The 22,555-nt window shown below is 35.8% G+C and overlaps 1 protein-coding gene across 1 annotated transcript in view; it reads right to left on the reverse strand.

Annotated features, from left to right (window-relative positions):
- Positions 1 to 296: 296 nt before the first annotated feature.
- The window catches only part of GABRB3 (gamma-aminobutyric acid type A receptor subunit beta3), a 218,197-nt gene continuing 195,938 nt past the window's right edge, over positions 297 to 22,555 (reverse strand). Inside the window, exons 7-9 of the mRNA XM_089693485.1 lie at positions 18,695 to 18,847; positions 14,020 to 14,264; positions 297 to 5,188 (exon numbers count right to left, since the gene is read on the reverse strand). Coding sequence (XP_089549611.1) covers positions 4,838 to 5,188; positions 14,020 to 14,264; positions 18,695 to 18,847 — 749 coding nt within the window. The 3' untranslated portion in view covers positions 297 to 4,837. The remainder of the gene's footprint in view (positions 5,189 to 14,019; positions 14,265 to 18,694; positions 18,848 to 22,555) is intronic.

Raw genomic sequence — 22,555 nt, forward strand, 5'->3', positions numbered from 1 at the left:
ATGAAGTGGAGACACTTTCCATTTATTGGCATCATATCATAGAGGTGTATCTTGTCCCATTTAGTAAGAATGCAGTATAATGAGTAGCATCAAAGCACAGTAAACCATTGCATACAATCAGAATCTATATTTTTCATATCTGACTACAGTAAATTGGGATGCAATTGGTTACTGCTTTGGTGAACCAAACACAAAATGAACGCATAAATATACCCAGTATTTCTGGTAATGTTTTCCCCTCTGTAAAGTTTTATATTAAAATATGACAATAAACAAAAACATCATTACAAATGACACAGTTTTATACACAGTATTTTTAATTTTATAAAAGATCATTCAACTGTATATTTATCATAATTTGAGTTTTCTTTTTGAAAACCAAAGAAAAGAAAAATAAATCTACTAAATCGGATACTTTATAATGCAAAGTCTTTACAGTGAAATATATAGCTTAATGATTAACAAAAAGAATATTCTGCAAAACAAATCAAAACTCTGCATCCATACCTGATAACTTATCTTTCTTGAGAACCTCTAATATGTAACTTCTCTCTGTCACAGCAATATGAAGGAACAACACAGATTTTAAAGATGTGATCCAACATTGGTTACTAATAGAAGCATTGCTGCAATTTTGTTAGTTTGGTTTTATTATCTAATATAAAGAATCTTATATGCTCAAATGTAAGGAAACTCCTTGGTGTAGGTCAACAAATACCAATATGCTTTACAATCAGGATGTTATGGTATGTTGGGAGCAGGGGCGGACTGACAACTCATGGGGCCCCCCGGGCAATAGGGGATCATAGGGCCCCTGTGTCCTTGCCCAAACTCAAAAAAGCCTATGAAAAAGGTACCAGGGGCATCTCATGGGGACCCCTAATAACCCCGGGCCCTCGGGCAGTGCCCGAGTTTCCAAATGGTCAGTCGGCCCCTGGTTGGGAGTTTTAGTTGTGTAGATGCTAGGTTGTTCACTTTGCAAGGGAATTTTTCCTTAGCTTTGTGAATGAAGTGCTAACTTTCATTATCCAATCATGTGCAAAATGATTGCATGGAAAATACAATTTTTTTCCCATTTTCCTTGTGTGTGATTAGCTATTCTTTGCAAAGTGAATTTGCACCACATTCACTAAACTAAATGAAAACTCCAATGCAATGTGAAAATTCCCTTGCAAAGTAAGTACCCTATTTACCTTTAGTAAATCTGCCCCAATAGGCAAAATCCCAAAAAAGAGGAACGTGGTTTGTTGCTATGGGGTTTATTTACTAAAGCTGGAGAATGCAAAATCAGGCACCCTTCTGCATAGAAACCAATCAGCTTCCAGATTTTATTGCCAGAGTCTTATTGAACAAGCTGAGGTTAGAAGCTGATTGGTTTCTAAGCAGACGTGAGACTGATTTTGCACTCTCCAGCTTTAGTAAATAAACAGCAAAAGTCACTGAATTCTGCACTGCTTTATACTGTATATTAGGATGCTGGTTGCTTTATTCTCCAACTGTGTTGTAATATTAAATATTGTACTAAAATCAGTTGACAACATTTTTGTTTTTTCGCCTTAGCCACCTAACCCTCCTATACCCCTCAAGACTATTAGCTGCTGTGTAGTAGATGCTTCTTGTGTTTTGGTCCATTCATCATACACGTTCGCTTGCAGTTTTTAAATAGCACAACAACTCAACTCTAGTTAACACCCATATCCACAAATACATGATAATTTTAAGGTACAGGATTTCTGTCTTTTTGACCTCTGGATATATTCATAATTCAAGTTATTCTGAACAGATTTTTAAACTATGTGCACTGTTTCTTTAAATAGTGGCATTTTTTCTACACAAATTAACTATAAATATGCCAGATTTGTAGGTTTGTTTTGAAACTGACAATCTACACTGTAAAGGTTAAAGATCCAAATGTTTTTTTCTTTCATATTATTATTGCAGGTACTGTATGAATCAAGATGATCCAACTATGGGTGATGTGGATCAGCATCAATTTTCTTATGACTATCACTAGCCTAATTTACTTATAGGTAAATGTAAACAAAGCTCATATGTATAATATAGATGTGCTTTTAACAACTATATCAGAGGCAAAAATCACTCTGGTTGATTTCTGATATTAATACCATAACATCATTTGTAAATGAGCAATTTATATTACTATATTTTTAAAGTGCTTAAAGTAAAAAATTTGCTTTGTTGGAACACACCTTTAAAAAACAGCAAAAACATTCAGCAAAATTCAAAGTATATATAAACAAAAGATTTTTTTCACTTAAACAACAAGGAACACTAATTGTATTGGATGTCAGTGATATAAATGTGGCTTAGAAAAAATATATATTATCTTCTCTTTAGAAATAGCTTAGATTAGATAAAAAGTAAATAATATTAACGTTTCAGAAATTGATGCAGCTTAATCATCAGTTAAAAAAAAAATACTTTTTTTGTAGCTAGGGAATGTGAAATGTTTTAAATAAAGGAATGCAATGTCCTGTGGTGGATGTATTTGCATATTAAAGAAATCAGTCATTTAAAGTAGATAATATTGTGCTCTACAGTATTATTGGTGATTGTACCGTGCTACAGATTACAGGGCCTCATTAATCTAAATGTATAAAGAACATAGAGAAGTGGCTAAATATGCTAGTACTATAATTTGAAATAAGAATAAGAATGTAAAAAATATATATATATATATATGACAAGTCATGCTGTCACAATAGCAAGCACAAAAATAATACATCAATAAATTATATGTAGATATGCATTCTATGCAAATATATCGTACAGTTACATGCAGTGTAATGCTTGAAGAAGTGATCATATTTGTTTATACTAAAATACATAAGAAATAATATAGCAAATATCCTGAGATGCATTTGTTTACAGTATTTAACTATTTGGATTAAATCTGCTTAACAACTCTGTGGACAGAACAAAGTTTGTGCCACCGTAGGCACTTACCGCTTGTTCATTTTTAATGTGGTGCACCAATAACTCTTCTTCAAATTCATTTTAAGGTTTATTGGATTATAACAATGAATATAGTGACTGCTTAATATTGCCTACGGTGTTCTTGGAGGTAATTTATGAACAACATCTTAGTGTAAAGTCTTGCAGAAAGATATTTTGACATACTTTATGTATCTATATTGGAAGCCATTGTGACTATTTTATGAAATCTAAAATACAGCTGCCTTTTTTTGTTTACAAAATAATGGCTTACCTATAATCTAACTGCCATCTAAATAACACTTGACATAAAGTCTCAATTTTAACAGCTAATCCTAAACCTAATGGATTTGTTTTTTTAACTGATGGCCAACTCTGTGACAATTGACAGCGATATGTGTGATATGACATACCTCATTTACTTACAAAAGAGGCACAAAATGTCAGTACAAAATTTTCAGTAGACAAATTCAAATACGGTGCTCACTGAGAATTTTGTGACAATCTTTAACTTAACTGGACATTGTTCTCTTGCAGGTTTGTGACTTTCTTTTACCGTGCTGGATGCAAGATCTCTGTAATTTGCTGATGATGTGTACTCTGCTGAGCATAGAGGAGTAACAACAAAGATTAGTACATCTAAATATAAAGCTATGGTCCTCTCCAAGTGAGCAGATTGTACCTTTTGGGATACAGCAGGACATGGATATTGACAGTAACAGCCATTTTGCAGTTACTGTTACTTCCAGTCTTGGTAATAAGCTGGAGGACTGAGCTGTAAGTCTAGGATATGGAAACAGGGTACTTCCTGCCCTATTATATAGGACAGTGCAAAAAGTGTACATCTAATGTCTTAAAGTCAAACTTATTTAGCTGGACAAGATATTTCAGGCCACGTGAAAATTTTTATCAGATGCCTGTAGGGATATTCTCAACATAGGTATAACTGGAAGACTGTGGGCTGAAGGACTTAACATATCAATATTTGCAATGTAAATTTGTGTGTCAAACAAAAACTATTTTCTTTGATCAAAAGCATTTTAGCAAAAACACCTTATTGGACATTAAATGTTTTTTTCTTTAAAAATAGGCACAATGGCACATAAATATGAGGATTAAAGAGAATATTCTGTTTGTTTCATAAATAACCAAACTTCATTATATAACCTGGGGAATAAATTAATAAAAGTGATTTAAAGTGATTTAAAGGACTGACCTGCTGGAAATATACTATTCTGCCTAATATTTATGACATTCACCAGGAAATCCATCACTTTGTTCAGGGTCAGTGCTTTAAAATGGATTCCCATATGCTGTTGATATGAATAATTACTGCATTTTCCGAAGCGTCTTAATACAATTGTCAGTGCCAGGTGTGATCATAATGAATGACAATAAAATGACAAATGTAAATAAAAGAAACATAAGCATAACACGATGACCCTTAAAGAGAAATGTACTCCAAAAATGTCCTTAATAAACAGCATTGGTCAATGAAGCACAGTGCAGTTCTTTCGCTGACTACAGTGGCAGCTCTATTTAAAAATAAATAGAAAAAACAATGATGTTATAATTCCATTACTGAAATGTCAGAAATTAAACATGTGTCTGAAGGAGTATTTCAAAAGTCCCAAAGGCATATCCTTCTTTCAAGGAAGATCTGCATTGTTCAAAGCTTAAAAACTGTCCTTGTGTCTTGTTCTTGAAAAATTGTCCTTAGTCGCATAATATGCTTACTCTTTTTTTATGAACATGTGCCAGCACAAAGGTGAACGTGTGCATACATTCATGTCAGTACAGTGTATGCACATGAAATCCTCCTTCTTCCATTGCATACAGTGAACAAACTAGGTATTTGTTGACTATGTCATGGCATAGTTTGTCAGTTGACATAGTATAACCAGTATATTAGGTTAAAAAGCGAAAAAGTGATTGGAAAGATCATCCTTGACCACCTGTCTATAGCATTTACATCTGTTAGGTCTGGGATTTTAATTTTTAGTTGTGAAGATCTCCTCCTCAGATGATTTTTCTTGCCATGTGGTGTGGTTCTGTCCATTGTGCGCCGACCAAGTCCATCTCGAGTCACACTTTGCTTTCTATACTGAATCCCTGAGTTGTCAAAAGATGTTGTTGAATTCCTGGAATCTGTGATGCTTGTTGTAATTTCATTACCAGTGACTTCATTATGTATTTCAAGAGTTGTTAGCAGTATGTTCCCATGTGCATCCACCTTTAAAAATGAAATCTGAATTAGTGTCCATGATGTTACAATGTAAAGTCAGACTAACCTTTGCTGCAAATCGTCAAATGCTATACTGCTTTTTATGACATTAATGAAACCCATATAACAATATCTAAAAGGATTTTTTTTTACAATACATCAAACTGAGATCACTTTGTGTAGTAACAACAGTGAGTCCTGATACTGTTCCTGCACCCACCTCCCAAGAAACAGAGGGACCAGTCCGCCAAGCTAGTGCTGTTTACACCTGCTTGGTGGACTGTATGTCCATACAGACTTAATACCACGGCAGAGATAACAAGTATACAGGAGGCATTATATCAGGTTTCAAAGACCAGTGATGAACGTAAGTGCTGTGGCAATGTGGTCTCCTAAAATTTGTAATACAAAGGCTATTGGTTAGTGTGACATGTTTAAACTCAAAGGGAGCCTAGGATGAATGTTACCTGTCTCAGATGAGACCTCCACTTTAGACTGCTGCAGCATCATTCATAGTGATGTGTTTGCCCCCAAAACTAGCATCTTTTTCTGCATTGGAAGTCTACAACACCAGGTAAAAGCCTCATGTCACAGATGTCCTGACAGCTACCCTTTACAGCATATCCTGGTAACTAATTATATATATAATGTTTATTGTAAAATTAATCATAAAATATACCCATTGGTTTAAAAAATTAAAACAGTAAAAAAAAAAATATTCTTTTTCAGGTAATTTGACAAAAACATGATCACAGATACTGGGGATGATTGACTGAATGAGTAAATAAGTCATAAGTATATACAAGGTGAAACCAAGTTCACTTTAAATACCCAATCACGTGCATGGTAAATTAGAAAACAGGATTTGGCTAGCACATATACGTGATGTATAGTAGGAAAATAAAAATGTAGGTAATACCTTTTGTGTGGCTAATTAAATATATGCATTTTGAACTGCAAACTTTCAAAAATATGTATTTCTTTCTTCAGGCATGGTTTTTGGTTAAACCAAGTAAGTTCCAAACGATTACCCCTTCATGACCAGGGCATTTTTTGCTACTTGGCACTGTGCTACTTTAACTGGCAATTGCATGGTCATGCAACAGTACCCAAATAAAATTTATATTTTTTGTTTCACACAAATAGAGCTTTATTTTGGTGCTATTTGTTCACCACTGGGATTTTTATTCTATAAAGGTAGACCAAAAATTTCGAAAAAATAACAATTTTTTACTTTGTGCTATAAAACATATCCAATTAAAAGAAAAAAAAATCTTAAATTTAGGCCAAATGTACTCTGCTACATGTCTTTGGTAAAAAGAAAAAAAATCCCAAAAAGTGTATATTGATTAGTTTGTGTGAAGGTTATAGCGTCTACAAACAATGTTATATATACACTGGATTTTTTTATTTATTTGTTATGCTAGTAAAGGCAGGACTCATAGTGGGACTGTGAGATTGTGGCAGGCAATCTGACACTGAGTGGGAACTGACTAACTGACACTTACATCTGTAAGTATTTAAGTGTCCCAATATAAGTCCAGTGGCACTAATACAGTGATCAATGATAATACTATATACTGTCACTGTACTAATGACACTGTTTGGGAAGAGGTTAACATCTAGGGGCAATCAAAAGGTTATCCATTTGCCTAACAATGTGTAATGTGTGCTGCTTTCACTAATAAATGTGTTTGTTTTTTCTTCCTGCTTTGCAGGGAGAAAAAAAAGACATGTTGCTGCTCCTCTGTACAGAGCCCTGTGTTCTAATAAACACAGGTCTCTGTATTGTCAATCGCTAACCTGATCAGCAGGTCTCAGTCATAAACCATTGGCCTGGAACTGCTGACTGACTTGTGCTGTAACAAATGACATGGTGGTGCGTGCGCATGCTCCCTTCCCAGAAATGCTGGATCACGTACACGTATGTGATCTAGCACAGTGGGGCTGCTCTTCTCAAGTAAAACTGTGATGGGCAGTCAGTAACTGTTTAATATAATGAACATAGCTTCACCTTACTCACTAAGCTTGGTTCACATACCCTTTCAACACTGAACATTTACTTTGATTTGCTTTGAACAGCTTCTATTCCTAATAAATCAACTCAGCTCACCACATAAAGTAATATATACAGTATTTATTACATAACTGTGACAGGTTAGTACATATGTTTTACATTTTCTTAGTTTGACAAAATATCTAGTATCAAATTGCCCTCTTCGATGAAGCCATGTGACCCTGTGGCGCAATGCATAGGAGAGGGGCTTGTGACATCATGACGCTTGCGATCATTGGAGGGCTGAAAGACATACAGGACAGAGATACGATGGAGTCGGAGATGTATGGATCCGTGTAATGGTTTAACATGCTGAATATATGTGGTGCGATGTAGCACCTTTTTAAGTTTTAATAAATGAATGTTGTGCAAGGATAAGGCACTATTGGTCTTTCATACTTTTTATGCTGAGCGGAGGAGAAAAGAGGAGAAGGAGGTGATCTATTTACCTTAGCAGATTCCTTTCCAAGGATTATTGCCACCCTAGTCTATATAAAGGGACACAAGCATTTCACCAGGCATTTTATGTGAGGTCAAAATATTCAGGTGAGGGCACAACTGAGGTGTTTGGTGAAGGAGCACAGATATTGGGTTGCAAAGTTTATGATATATACATAAAAGCATGGATATGGATTTGAGAAGATGATGTTATAATATATAAGAAGAGATTATATTTGTGAGGTTTAAAAAAGAACTGAAAGGACTCGCAAAACATTTGAAACACTGTTTTATTTAATATTTGTGTGTGCACATATTGTTGTTTGTTGATATTTGAGAAGCGCGGCACTATTATTTATTTTGACATTACGGGTGAAAGCTGTGGTACACTATGGGAGAAATCTGCGTTATATTATGGGGGAAGTCTGTTGCACACTGTGGCAGACATCTATGGCACATTATGGGAGAAGTCTATGGTATACTATTGGAGATGTTTATGGCATTTAGGTGTCCATTTATGAACCAGCGGAAAAGATCACTGCTCAGTTCTCCAGCATTCTGGGAGAACACAGTTCTCTTTTATAAAGCAGTTCTCCGAACAAAGAGAGAACGGTCTCCAAATGCTGGAGAACAGTCTACAAACGCTGGAAAACAGCTGATTTTTCTATAATCTCGCGAGATTACAGTAAAAGATCAGTTTACTAAGCAGAGGCAAATTATCACTGCTTAGTTTGCGGTCCCTCTGATTCTCCAGCTCTGGGCTGGAGAATCTGGAGGGAGAACACAGATCTCCAGTGAAGAGCTGAACATCGTCTCCACTGATCTCCTGAGTGTCATAAACTGTGAATGAGCAGAGAATAGCTGCAATCCTCTGAATCGCAGCTATTCTCTGTGTCATAAATGGACACCTTAATAGGAAAAGTCTTGCATTATAGGAGTGATTCACTAAAGGATATTATTGTTACCATCTAGTTTGTATAGCAAATGTAGTTGTTACATTGTAGGGGATGTATGTGGTACACTGGAGGAGGAATAGCTTGTGGTCCATTATGGTAGACGTTTGCAGTACACTATGGAACAATTCAGTGACAAAACATCTAGTGTGGTATATTATGAGAGAAGTCTGTTTCACCCACTAGGAGATGTCTGTGGCACATTTTGGGAGAAGTTTGTGGTACATTATGAGAAAAGTCTGTGGTACATTATTGAAATCAGTGGCACATTATGGCAGAAATCTGGTAAATTATAGAAGTCAGTGGCACATTAATTAAATAAACATTTGATATTTGATTATATAGATCAGTTTAATTTACCATTTGTACATTATTCATTATTAGTGACCTGAAATTTGTACTGGGCCATGTACAGTGGGGATCGAAAGTTTGGGCACCCCAGCTAAAAATTTGTATTAATGTGCATAAAGAAGCCAAGGAAAGATGGAAAAATCTCCAAAAGGCATCAAATTACAGATTAGACATTATTATAATATGTCAACAAAAGTTAGATTTTATTTCCATCATTTACACTTTCAAAATAACAGAAAACAAAAAAATGGCGTCTGCAAAAGTTTGGGCACCCTGCAGAATTTATAGCATGCACTGCCCCCTTTGCCAAGCTGAGACCTGCCAGTGTCATGGATTGTTCTCAATCATCTGGGAAGACCAGGTGATGTCAATCTCAAAGGTTTTAAATGCCCAGACTCATCTGACCTTGCCCCAACAATCAGCACCATGGGTTCTTCTAAGCAGTTGTCTAGAAAACTGAAAATAGTTGATGCCTACAAAGCTGGAGAAGGCTATAAGAAGATAGCAAAGCGTTTTCAGATGTCAATATCCTCTGTTCGGAATGTAATTAAGAAATGGCAGTCATCAGGAACAATGGAAGTTAAAGCAACATCTGGAAGACCAAGAAAAATATCAGACAGAACAGCTCGCAGGATTGTGAGAAAAACAATTCAAAACCCATGTTTGAGTGCACGATCCCTCCAGAAAGATCTGGCAGACACTGGAATTGTGGTACACTATTCCACTATAAAGAGATACTTGTACAAATATGGTCTTCATGGAAGAGTCATCAGAAGAAAACCTGTTCTACGTCCTCACCACAAAAATCATCGTTTGAACTTTGCAAATGAACATATAGACAAGCCCAATGCATTTTGTAAACAAGTTCTGTGGACCGATGAGGTTAAAATTGAATGTTTTGGCCGGAATGAGCAAAGGTACGTTTGGAGAAGAAGGGGCACAGAATTTAATGAAAAGAACCTCTGTCCAACTGTTAAGCATGAGGTTGGATCAATCATGCTTTGGGGTTGTGTTGCAGCCAGTGGCACAGGGAACATCTCATGAGTAGAAGGAAAAATGGATTCAATAAAATTTCAGCAAATTTTGGATGGTAACTTGATGCCATCTGTGAAAAAGCTAAAGTTAAAGAGAGGATGGCTTCTACAAATGGATAATGATCCTAAACACACCTTGAATTCCACGGGGGATTACATCAAGAGGCGTAAACTGAAGATTTTGCCATGGCCTTCACAATCTCCTGACCTCAACATAATTGAAAATCTATGGATAGACCTTAAAACAGCAGTGTGTGACAGACAGCCCAGAAATCTCAAAGAACTGGAAGACTTTTGTAAGGAAGAATGGGCAAAGATACCTCAAACAAGAATTGAAAGACTCTTGGCTGGCTACAAAAAGCGTTTACAAGCTGTGATACTTGCCAAAGGGGGCAGTACAAGATATTAACTCTACAGGGTGCCCAAACGTTTGCAGACGCCATTTTTTTGTTTTCTGTTATTTTGAAAGTGTAAATGATGGAAATAAAATCTAACTTTTGTTGACATATTATAAGAATGTCTAATCTGTAATTTGATGCCTTTTGGAGATTTTTCCATTTTTCCTTGGCTTCTTTATGCACATTAGTACAAATTTTTAGCTGGGGTGCCCAAACTTTCGATCCCCACTGTACATATGACAAATGCTTTTAGACTAGGGATGAGCTAAGCTGCCCGGGTTCGGTTCAAGCAAGGTTTGAGCAACTTCAAAGGAGTTCAGATGCTGAACTTAGACTATCTTGAAATCAATGGGAGCTAAATCTGTCAAATTGAAAATGCTATTTTTTGGGTAATAGGCAAGGGGGTACCATAATAAAGCATGGGGGTGGGGGGATGAGCAGTGCCCGGACAAATGCCTGTGAAAGGGTGCACCTCTGTGATGTATAGAGAGTGCTGCAGCAGCACTGACAATTACAAAGCAAAAATGTTTAAGATTACCATCAAATGACATATCATTTCTGGCTTCTTTTTTTTTGTAAAAATAAGAGAACAAAACAAAACAGCACAAAGGCTCAAGGGTCTGCCATGTATTTTCGGGGACCTTTGGAGAAGTTGGTGTGCTTTTTTTTTTTTTTTTGTAAATGTAATTTTTGCTGTAGCACATTCGAAAGCAAAAATTACACCAGGGTCTGGTATGGAGTTAAAAAAACTCCATGCAAAAAATAAAATACGATGACCTGGCATACATGAATAATACCAATGCTCCCAAAGATGTCATTAGTTAAATAGGTGAGGGGATGGGGATAGTAGCGACATCATTGAAATGTTAATGCAATGTTATTGCCCAAATATGGCTATGTGACCATCTACAGGCAATGATGTAACCCCATCTGATCCCTTACAACTTGCTTATGTGGCTGGGGATTCCAGACCACATAAGTGAATAAGCCAGGTGATGTCCTTGGTTTATAAGGATCTGCTAGGTGCAAGCACCAGCTGCCTCCTTATCAACCATTGACTGCTGGAAGCTGTCATGTTTAGTCATGCTGAATGCTCTAAATGTAAGTTTGGACCTCATCTCTATATTTTATTTATGATGTTCTCAGCCTTAACTCAGTAAGGAGGAAGATGATTGTAAGCTCCAAAGGAGCAGGGCCCTCCTAACCCTCTTGTATTGAACTGTATCGTTGTTGTATTGTCTCCCGTTATATTGTAAAGTGCTGAACAAACTGTTGGCGTTATATAAATTCTGTATAATAATGACTCTCCCCTTTAAAATGATAGGGTGCTTAATTAAAATTGTTTTTGTAAAGAAGATGGTAAGTTATATATACAGTATATGCACACATGGGGAGACTTTATATGTTTCAGATGCAACCTATTTGTGTTCTCTTCAATATTTTACTTTTTTTTAAATAAATAATTGTTTTGGTACAGTTCAGGATTAGATGGGACCCTATTTTCCAAGCCTACGCCTGCTCAGTGAGTTTGGAGTTTAGTTCCTGTGTTTATCTGCTGAGTTTACAATGCTGACAAAAGTGTCAGACCTGAGTAAGCCAGGCGTAAAATATATGTTATTTCTCTTTCCTATCAGACTGGAACTGATTAAATAAATGTTCCAACAATATTATTATTAAATGATGGAACTAGCATCATATGGTAAAGTGCGTAAAAGCATTGCCTGTGTTGATGAAATTGAAATTCTACTCAAGTGTTAATTCTGTTTACTACTGCAAAATGTATACATGTTTGAATTTTTCAGAGAACATTATTATTTCCAAGGATCTGGGCTGGTGACAATATTTTAACACCATTTTCTCAGTCCATATCTTGAAAATCTGAAAACACCACCAATATAAGCAATATAAGAAACACATATTACTCCCACACACATATTTGTGTCCTGTGAGAAGCTGTTCAGGTCAATTTAAGCCAATCAGTGACCAGGCTACAGCACTAATATGGTTGCAATAACTCATTTTCATGGCCATGGCCAGGTTGAGAGCCAGAACCGAAGTCTAAAACTGTGGCTCTTATAACCGATTCCTGCACTCGTCCTCCTTTTTTCACTGTATATAATGTATAAAGGCTGCTATTTGTCAGATATAAGTTAAGATTAGATAAGATTATCCACAGTGGATATGGATGACAACTAAACTGCTATTATAGATCCACACACTGATGATGTCACCTTAATTAAAAGTGTTCTTTTACAGTAATAGTTCAATGGAGACTAGGTCAGCCTAGTAATACTGTTACATAGAGCAGTATCTCTTCCATACACAATAAATGTGTTAAAGCAGAATCAGATCTTCACTCTTCCACCATGTTTTTTGTACCCCTGCTTACAAGACTGCCGTCTTTGCAGTTCAGATACTCTCCCATATAGCAGATCCAGCATTGTCTTGCTGAGATCCTTTTCTTTTCCTCCAGTGATTGGGTCCCACGCTGCCATATTCTTTGTGATATCATTAAAAGTCTGTCGACTTTTCCAGGTTCAGCCAGTGGGCCTCCTGGTGACGTACCTCTAGGCCTGCTCCCTTTCTCCTTTGTGAATGTAAGACAAGGCCTCCTGGGATATGTGATTTGCAAATCACAGATGGCACAACACGCGCAGTGCACGCCATTCACTTAGGTGAATGACGTGTGAGGGGGCGGGACCAAACCTTTAACTGAAACAAGGTAAATAAATAAAAAAAAGTGATTTTGGAGGAGAGGAGGAAAGGAGGAGGGGTGGAGAGGAGGAACTTATCTTTTGAGGGTGAAGATTTGCTTTAATGGATACCTATTTTGGGTATTTGGAATTAGGTTGCTTAAAATGTAAACACTTATGAAATACTCTTTATTTCCTCAATTGCTTTTCCTAATATGACCAAGACACCAGGCGGGAAAGTTAAACTAGCAGTCCCCTGTAAACAAAGCAAATGAATGCTTACCTATCAAGGGGGTGGGCTTTTTAAACTTTGCTTTTTTGATGAGCTCTGGGCTTTGCTGGTTGCTGCTATTCATCACTTATGGTTTTGTTGTGAATAGCATGTCCCTCACTGGGCACTGTGGTTCCTCCTGCTAACCCCTACATTCTGTTTTTAAAGAAACCAAAGGCTTTACACACCACCGACTTTAGAAGTGAGCTTCCTCATCCTACTATACCTACTTTACCTTGTTTAATTGTTTCCCCTGGTGATAGGGTGGCTTTAAAGTACCCTTCATTTCTTTTTCACAGTGAGGAAATGTTCAAATGACCCATACATTTAACAGTAGGCTGCACCACACAGCTACATAAATGTGATTTGTGTGTGTACTTTTTCCTATGTAGGTATAATTATTTGTAGAGATTTCATCTTTTGAATATACAGTATTTGTTTACCTCAGGCATAATGGCCCTGTAATGCGATCTGAGATATTCTGCCCTGTAGAAACATAGTTGGCAGAAATGTACTTACAGTATTTAGGAAAGCTCTGGGACAGTAACATTCCTTCATTATTCCCATGACATCTTTGACATATTTTATTTTTATTGACAAAAAAGAAAAGAAAAAACACTTGAGTTTGTAACACATTATAACATACCCTATTGCTTTCAAATTTGGAGCGATCATTATTTGCCTTGGCTGTTTTCTCCGCTAATTTCTTTTGCATTTGTGGTCCTCTTCCAAAGAAGATGTAGTTTACAAAGGCATATTCCAGTAAGGCCAAGAACACAAATACAAAGCATCCCATCAAATACATGTCAATGGCTTTTACATATGGGATCTTAGGCAATGTCTCCCGGAGATGAGTATTTATGGTTGTCATAGTCAGGACAGTGGTAATTCCTAAATACACAAGAAAATTATCATTATTATTATTTAATATCTTGATTGTGTACTATTGATCCAAAATACCTGTGTCACTGGATCTACAGTTTTGGCCAGACACAGGTGCTAGTCATAAAGATTTAATAAAATACTAATATCAAAATACTTGCAAAGATGATAACATAGTACATTAAATGGAAATTGGTGGCATTTTTTGGATTCTACAATGCAGAAACCTTTTTTTTTTTGGATGTTTGGTATTCCTTGCAACATGCTATTAATAATTAAAGACAATAATGTTTTTGACAGACAATTTCATTGTAGTTTAGGTACACTATTGTTAAAATGATAGTGGCAGGCAATGTATAGGTTTTCTTTTCACATTTCTCATGTTTTCAAAATGTGATTTTACAGAAAATGGGCTTGATACAGAAAGAATAGGTAAACGGTTAGTAAAGCAGCTGCCAGAGCATTCAATTTGATTAAAGCTTCAATGGAAGTAACCTATATGATTGTTAACCAACTGCTCCACTTTAGATCCAGTTTATGCAAATTAGAGACAAAAAAGCCTCATTAACAGAAACCAGAGTGAACCTGTTACCCAAGGCAACCAATTATTCCTAAGAAACAAACCTGACAAGCAATTGCTCCACTTTACTCTAGTAGTAAATGGTCCTTAGAAGTGATTTTGAAGATTGCATATCACCCACTTTTTGGGTCACATTTTGAAGTAATATAGTCAACAAACCGATGTCAGTTTGCGTTGTGCTCCAAGTGACAAACATTTCAATTATAGCAAAGCTGGACAAATACCAGTAAGTATTTATAAGGTAGTGAATGTGACATTCACTAACATTCACTGCACATAAATCAATCACTACATACACTAGGAAGATAAACCTGCAGTGAATATTTAGTAAATGTCACACTCACAGCTTTAAATATACCCGTATGTGATTACTGAAAACATTTTTTTATTGAATTAAAAAATCTTGAATAATATTTAGAAGAAAGGAATTGGATGGTTGAAACATTTCTTTACAGCACGTTTATTTTCCTGGGGCATGTGTTTTAAGCTTCATTAACATGGGTGTAAAGATTTGTACACCCATGTGAAGGGCTTCGCAGTCTTCACTGACTTCACTGGCTCTGGATGTACAGGTGTTCTGTATATCCACATTCAGGCAGTACCATTTATATCCATTTGGACTCAGAGGCTGTATGGACACAGCTGCTTGTCCCTATTTGATAGCTCTGCAGAAAATGTTCATTCGGGACTGCACACACGCACCCTGTGAAAGATTCACCTGCAGTGAATGTTTGGTGAATGACACATTCATTCCTTTATAATATGTCCCTTAGCCTTGATAAAAACAGTTTAAGTTAGGGCTAAAACCTAAAATTTTGTATGACTGTTATACGTTTTATATTGTCTAATAAGAGATTCCCTTGTGTTTGGCCAAGTTTAATTTCAAATATTTCTCAAATATATGACTATTATGATAACAAAACATCAATAATAACACACAGGGCTGTGGATAAGGGGGTACTAATTGTCCTTCTGTACATGGCCCAGGTCAGCAGGGGGGCCCAGGCAGATGGGTGAATTGGATGTGGGCAGGGAGGATGATCGGCATTGGGGGGGGGGCGGAGCCATTACTGGAACCAATCCCCTGTATGGCTCTCTTCAGCATCTGAGAGCTAGCTTCTTCTCTCCTTCTTCACTCCTGCTGGCTTTCAACAGAGCCATACTGGAGATCGGTTGTAGTATTTGCCCTCTGATGCACCCATCAACCTCCCTGTCGACCTTATGTTTCCCCTGCTGCCAGGGCTTCCCTGTGTGCCCCACCTTCACAGTGGCAGCTGCAAGCACACAATAGGATCCTTAAGGATGGAGAGTTGGGGAAGGGTCCAGTAAATATGTAACATTTACCAGCTCCTTCCTTTCCTGAATTAACACAATGAGTATTTGGTATCAATTACTCACCGTGTTAATTTATAACTGAAGCATAGTAAACTTTTTTTTTTGCGGGGTGGGGCTGTCAGGTTAGCTCTATGGGGCCCTGTGGTTTCTAACAGCATCCTTATTAACATATACCCTTAAAACACATTTTTAGAAGCAAGAAATGTATTACATTTATTAAAAGAAATTGTTGCTATTCAGTGTTGCAGTATTTGCTAATGTTGTACCATTTATGGTTTTTATTGTACAATTCTCATCGACTACACTATTTTCTTTGTTTTATTGTACTGAACGTTGCAATTAATCTACCTACAGCTACAGGGATAATTTTATTCTGTTTGAGCAGCCCAACAAGAGTATGGAAAAGTGAATACCACATACAATAACATTGTTTTTATAAATCTTGATTTTACTGGAAAGTACTTAGTTTTACATTATACAATAAAATATATCAGTGAGCAAAATGTAATATTGGCAGTGAAATGGCAAATTCCACATAAATCATTATAATAGCTTAGAAAAGTTGGATATTAACTAGATGCCTGCTCAAAAATAGATTCATTTATGAACAGTTGGTGGTGTGTCCAATTAAAGGCATTCTAACCAAAACTGATTTGTATAACTTAATAATAAACATAATTATATATTTGCAGCAAAAAGAAGTCCTATAACTATATATATATATATATATATATATATATATATATATATATACATTTCCCTTGCAGAAGTAAGCCTTCTCATTAACCTTTTTTACTGCCACTGTTTTTAATGTTGTTAGTATTCGAAATAAAATGCATCTACTATAAAACACAAGACTGTCACAAGCTACTGAGAATTTCTTTCAATTTATACCAGAAAAAAATATATTTGCATACATAATATACCTCTACCATTATCAATTTGTACCACAGCATGATATTTTCACAAAATATTATTATATATACACAATGAAAACAAATATTAATAAAAAAAACAATTTGACATGTCTGTGAGAAAAGTGTAGCAAATGTGCAATAGGCTTCACCTCCAGTAATTTTTCTCAGAAGTGCAGTACCTTTGAACGTGGTCTTTAGTGCACTGATCATCATCATATGGGGATACTTCTTACAGACTGCAATTGTAAATGGGGTATTTACAATGACCACTAAAGAAAAGGGAGCATTTATATTGACCACTGATATAAAGGAGGCCTTTCCATTAAAAATTTAGTGGGGACACAGACAATGGCGACTAAAGCAAAGGGGCTTTCTGCTGATTGCTACTATAAAGGAGGCATTTTTTCATGTAACCAGACCACATGTAAGAGAGCATTTCTAGTGACCACCAAAGTAAAGAAGTTTATTTTATTAGACAGTCCAATTTAGTAACTACATACTTAAATAAAGTTTTGTTTGGTGGTGGATTCTGAAGAAAAAGATAAGAAATGTATCACTGATCACAAATAATAAGATGTGAAAATGGTAAAGGGGCTATTATAAAAGGTACGAAAATTAGGCGTCACTGGAAAAAGGGAGTGCACAATTAAAATTTTGCTCTGGGACCCTGTATTTGTCCCTCTTATAATACAACAGTCAATCAAAATGCAATTTCTATAAACCCTAAATTTCCATTCATACCACTGAATTCAGGGAGCAGGGATACGTGACAACCACAATCATCAAGTAGTTATTGTAGCTGGGGCAGTGTGGATAGCATGGAACTGTTGAGTTAGCCTTTAGTCATTTTATGACCATGTGAATAATCTAATGGCAAAAGATCGTTTCTTTCGACAGACTCTTGCTTTAGTATGTATGTATTACATAAGTTTGAATGTATGTGAGGATATCAGACCCCTCCAACATTGCTCTTATCCTTAAGTTACAAAAGTTTACTGGCTGGAAATGTCTTCCTTTGCAAGGGCCTTCTCCTGTAAAGTCATCCATACATGGATCAAAATTTGTCCACTTGAGCAGGGATCGGCCAAATTTTGATCCATGTATGGGCAAGCTGGTTGTACAAAAGTCGATCAATCAATCAACTTGTGCACAAACAGCTTGTAGCGTTTAACTCAAATGATCAGTTCCACTGGCTATAGGTGGCAACAAAGATCATTTCATTCTGATGCAGCAAAGTCTCCCTGCTGTCAGAATACAATAGCACAGCAGGAAGGATTCCCCCATCAAACTTAAATATGTGGCTGGAGGAATTAACTCATTGGTTGAAAAATATGAATCATGTATGGACTGCCTATGAAGTGTGTCTGCTGTTGTAATACTATACCTTATGGACATCCTGATTATTACACAATTCAGAAATAGTAAGTTTGGACAATAATTAACTAATGCATATTGTTTTATGTTTATTGCATGCTAGTATCATGTTATTGTCTACATGAAATACCCTCTAATGCTACTTTTTATGAGTGTTAGGTAAAATATTACATGTAACATTCTCCTGGGATTCACTCTCAGTTAATAAGCACATGGGCGAACAAATTTCATACCTAGTGCAACTCTTGCTGCTGATGCATCATAGTTGATCCAAAATGATACCCAGGATAATATTGTAATCAATATAGATGGCATATAGGTCTGAAGAATAAAGTACCCAATATTTCTTTTTAACTTGAAGCTCAGGGAGAGTCTAGGATATGAGCCTGTAACAGAAAAAAATGAAAGAAAAAAAAAGATGATGACGGTTGGTAGCTGAGATGATACACTAACTTAATACCGCACTCCTTAATATGTATTTCAATGTTTGTGAATTCAGAAAAGACTTTGAATTTTCTTTTTTGCATCTGTGGCTATATGCCTGTCACAGCAACTAGTTCCAAAATTGTGTTTCAAGTTAATAGCATTTAGGAGTATGATAAATGTCTGCATGTGCTATTTCATTACAGATTCTGGCATTATGCATTCACAAGGAAATATAACTGTCCTCTTTCTTATCTATTATATTTACCAGAAGAAAACATTACAATGTGTGCTACTAATATCTATGAGTCTGCATTGCAGTAGTAGAATGTTGTACCATGTTACTCATTGATTACCATAGAAAGTTTGGAGTATAAGCTAATTACAGTCACTGAAAAATGAACAGAGAGCACACTAGCATAGTATAAAATACTCAATAAATGTTGTTCAAATAAATGTCCTGTACTCACAAACATACACAATGTGAATGCTCAACTTGTAGAATCCATAACATCCAAAGTCCCTTGACCAATAGGCAGAAATCTCTAACTTCTGAAGCCTCACAACCAACATAGGTATGACCTTAGTGGCACAGAAATCTTTTTTGCATTTTGAGGGTAAACAATCTTTATTGTGCCAACAATTATTGAAAATTTTACATTATGCTGATGCATTCACTGTTAATTTTTCAGCATCGCCAAGGAATTTCTAGTCTAGAGGGAGTTGCAAGGCTGTGGATCCAGTTTTGTTTTCAACCTATATAAATATGCTCTAGGTTGGAATTTTTGGACTTTGTTTACTTGTATCCTTTTTCAATTTGAGCAATGACATTATTTTTCTGGCTATTTTGAGTTATTAAAGATTCCTTAAAGCTTGCATAGCTTTTAAGTTAGCCAGTAAAGGGCATAATTTAAACTCCACACTCCACACTGTATAAGTCTACCTTAAAAGCAAGTTAATTTGTTACAGCAAATGTATAACTACTCCTGGTTTTTGACAAGTTTTCAGAGGCTGTGAGGTTGATTTACAAAAACTAGAGAGTGCAAAATCAGGTGCAGCTCTAACCAATCAGCTTCCAGATTCTTTGTCAAAGCTTAATTGAATGAGCTGAAGTTAGAAGCTGATTGGCTACCATGCACAGCTTCACCAGATTTTGCACTCTCTATTAACTCTCTAACAAGCAAGGGATTTAATGAAATTTAGCAAATACGTATCTGCATTTTATGGTAAAATAAAGGTAAAGCTATTAATAAACAAGCAGATGTCTACCTGAGAGCAAAAGGGTGGAGACACATCCAGGTAGTGAGGTAGTACAGATTCAAAAAGTGCGATTCTCTACAGGTACTTTATACTGCCCAGTCCCAACCTGAATGTTACATTGTGATGTTAGATTTGGTTGGGCTTCGTCTATATATGACCAGTTTCAGCAACGTATATGTAGATGTTGCTTCTAAGAACTAAGTGATTAATCAGTCGCTAAACACACAATGCACACATGACAATAAAATTTACAATATGTTTTATTAATAATAACTTTTTTTTAACCATATATTATTTGAAACATGTATAATTTGTTAAAACATGCCTAATTCAAGCATGTCATGATCTCTTTAATGTTTTGCAGCAATGTATTATGTGTAGCACTACAGCTTCTGCTGTCATTCTCACCTTGTGCAGCCGAAAGTGTTAAGTGAGTGAGGCTGCTTGAAATAAACCTGCTGCAAAAATGGTCCATAAAAAGTAAATAGACAAAAATACTCAAAAACAGAAAGTGAATTTTGTAGATTCAGGAAACAATGCAAGGCACAAAATAGGAGTGTAACTTCATGACCTAATTTGAGCTTCACTACATTAATCCTAAGCAAAACCAATATAAAAGAAAAGCACATTTTATATAACAATTTGTATGTAACTATCACTTCTCTCTGTGTATGGCTGTAAAAAGGTTAGCACCGCCAACCCAAACTAGCCATTGAAGCAAATGATTAATTGCTATCTCTGGAAACTGTAAGTTCCTATTTTCCCTCAGGTCATTATGATACAATAGCGATCTTCTCTCTATCTCTCTTGTTCTCTTATGTAACCTAGAAACCCAAACACAGCAGCTTTGTGTCCTCCGTTTTTATCCTTATCTTGTATCCTTAAAGGGATACAGCACTCAGTATAAAAGAATTTATTTCAGTTTATGCAAGATATCCACAGAATGTTAGATTTTCCTTGTAAGTAGAAATATAATTTTAATACAAAAAAGAGAAAAGGTTTTTATGCATACGTTGTTGGTGAAATCTATACATACACACTGGAGGTGATTAATAACATAATGGAATATGTAAGAGAGAGAAAATTCCCTAAAACTGATTGTATGTTTGTGGAGAACATAAGTTTTCTTGTCAAGCAAAAAAAATAAAAAAAAAATAAAAATACCCTTTAGAACTACAGTACTTCTAAACTGAGAACTGCCCTATATTTCATTATAATGTATTTACACATATTAGGTCCTTTTACAGAAATGAGTCATTGTTTCCTAACCTTATGTTTACATAACAATAAATCAAGAAAGTTTTGAAATAATTCAGAATAACACATCTAGTCGCCATTGTTTTGGTTTGCATGAGATATGGTATCTGCATTTCTTATTGGAAAAAAACCGTTTTAAACATATTTGGGGAAATTTAAATTTGTCATGTTATTTAAGGAAGGACGTGATGCAGTCATTAAAGACAAAAAAAAAAAAATCCAGGCAAAAAGTGCCTCAGTGAGCCCCCCCATCCCCATATACATCTTAACATGCTCTTACAGTTTCAAACATTATCTGATATGAGCAAAGATCAGTGCCATTCTTCTCCTGAAATCATTGTAATGCCATTCATCCACCTGGAGGTTGATTATAAGCTGAAAATGCAGCTTATTTAGTCACCTCTCCTCCTCAAACATGCTAATTGGACAAAGAAGGAACTAGAGAACCGGGATTAGCTCAAACCATGCCTCCTGTGGGCATGTTCAGTGTTAGTTTCAGGACTGTGCAAAGTAGTGGAGTCTATCTCGGCTCTATTGACCCTTCCTCTTCTAGTCTGAGTGCTGTAGTACAAATGATTACAAAAGGATGATTGCAACATCCAGGTAAAAATGATAGGTAAATGTAAAAAAATATAAAATTTTATTTTTATTTTTGGTGAATACATACCTGGATCAAATTGTGGTTTTTGCTCCATTTTTTAATTTGAATGAATGTTATTCTTATCCATTTCCTTTTTTTTCTATTAGTAGGTAAACTTAGATAATTATTTTTATCCATATTAAATTTACAAGCCTTTATTTTTATGTTAACTTCACCATTCTTTGTACACAAAACATATTTAATGCATTAGTAAATTAGAAACAAATTGCAGATTAAAATGTTTTTCTTTTTCTAATCTTTTTATGATTCTCTAGACACACAGATCTGCACAGATAGGATTGGCAAGGAGGGAGATTGCTGACAGCACATGTCACATGATCAGCAGACCAGGAACACTGGCTGTCTAAATAAATCAGCACAGAGATTGGCTATACTGAGATTAGTTGAACATTCTAATTACTTTACAAAACTGATGGAGCGGTGTATAGTATATTCTGTTTTTTTTTAATGTAAGGTAATGCTTCTCTTTCTGCTATCACCTAGGGAATGGAGG

This window comes from Staurois parvus, unplaced genomic scaffold, assembly GCF_062004578.1.
Source record: "Staurois parvus isolate SC_StPar_1 unplaced genomic scaffold, SC_StPar_1.0 ptg000634l, whole genome shotgun sequence".
NCBI classification, from domain to species: Eukaryota; Metazoa; Chordata; class Amphibia; order Anura; family Ranidae; genus Staurois; species Staurois parvus.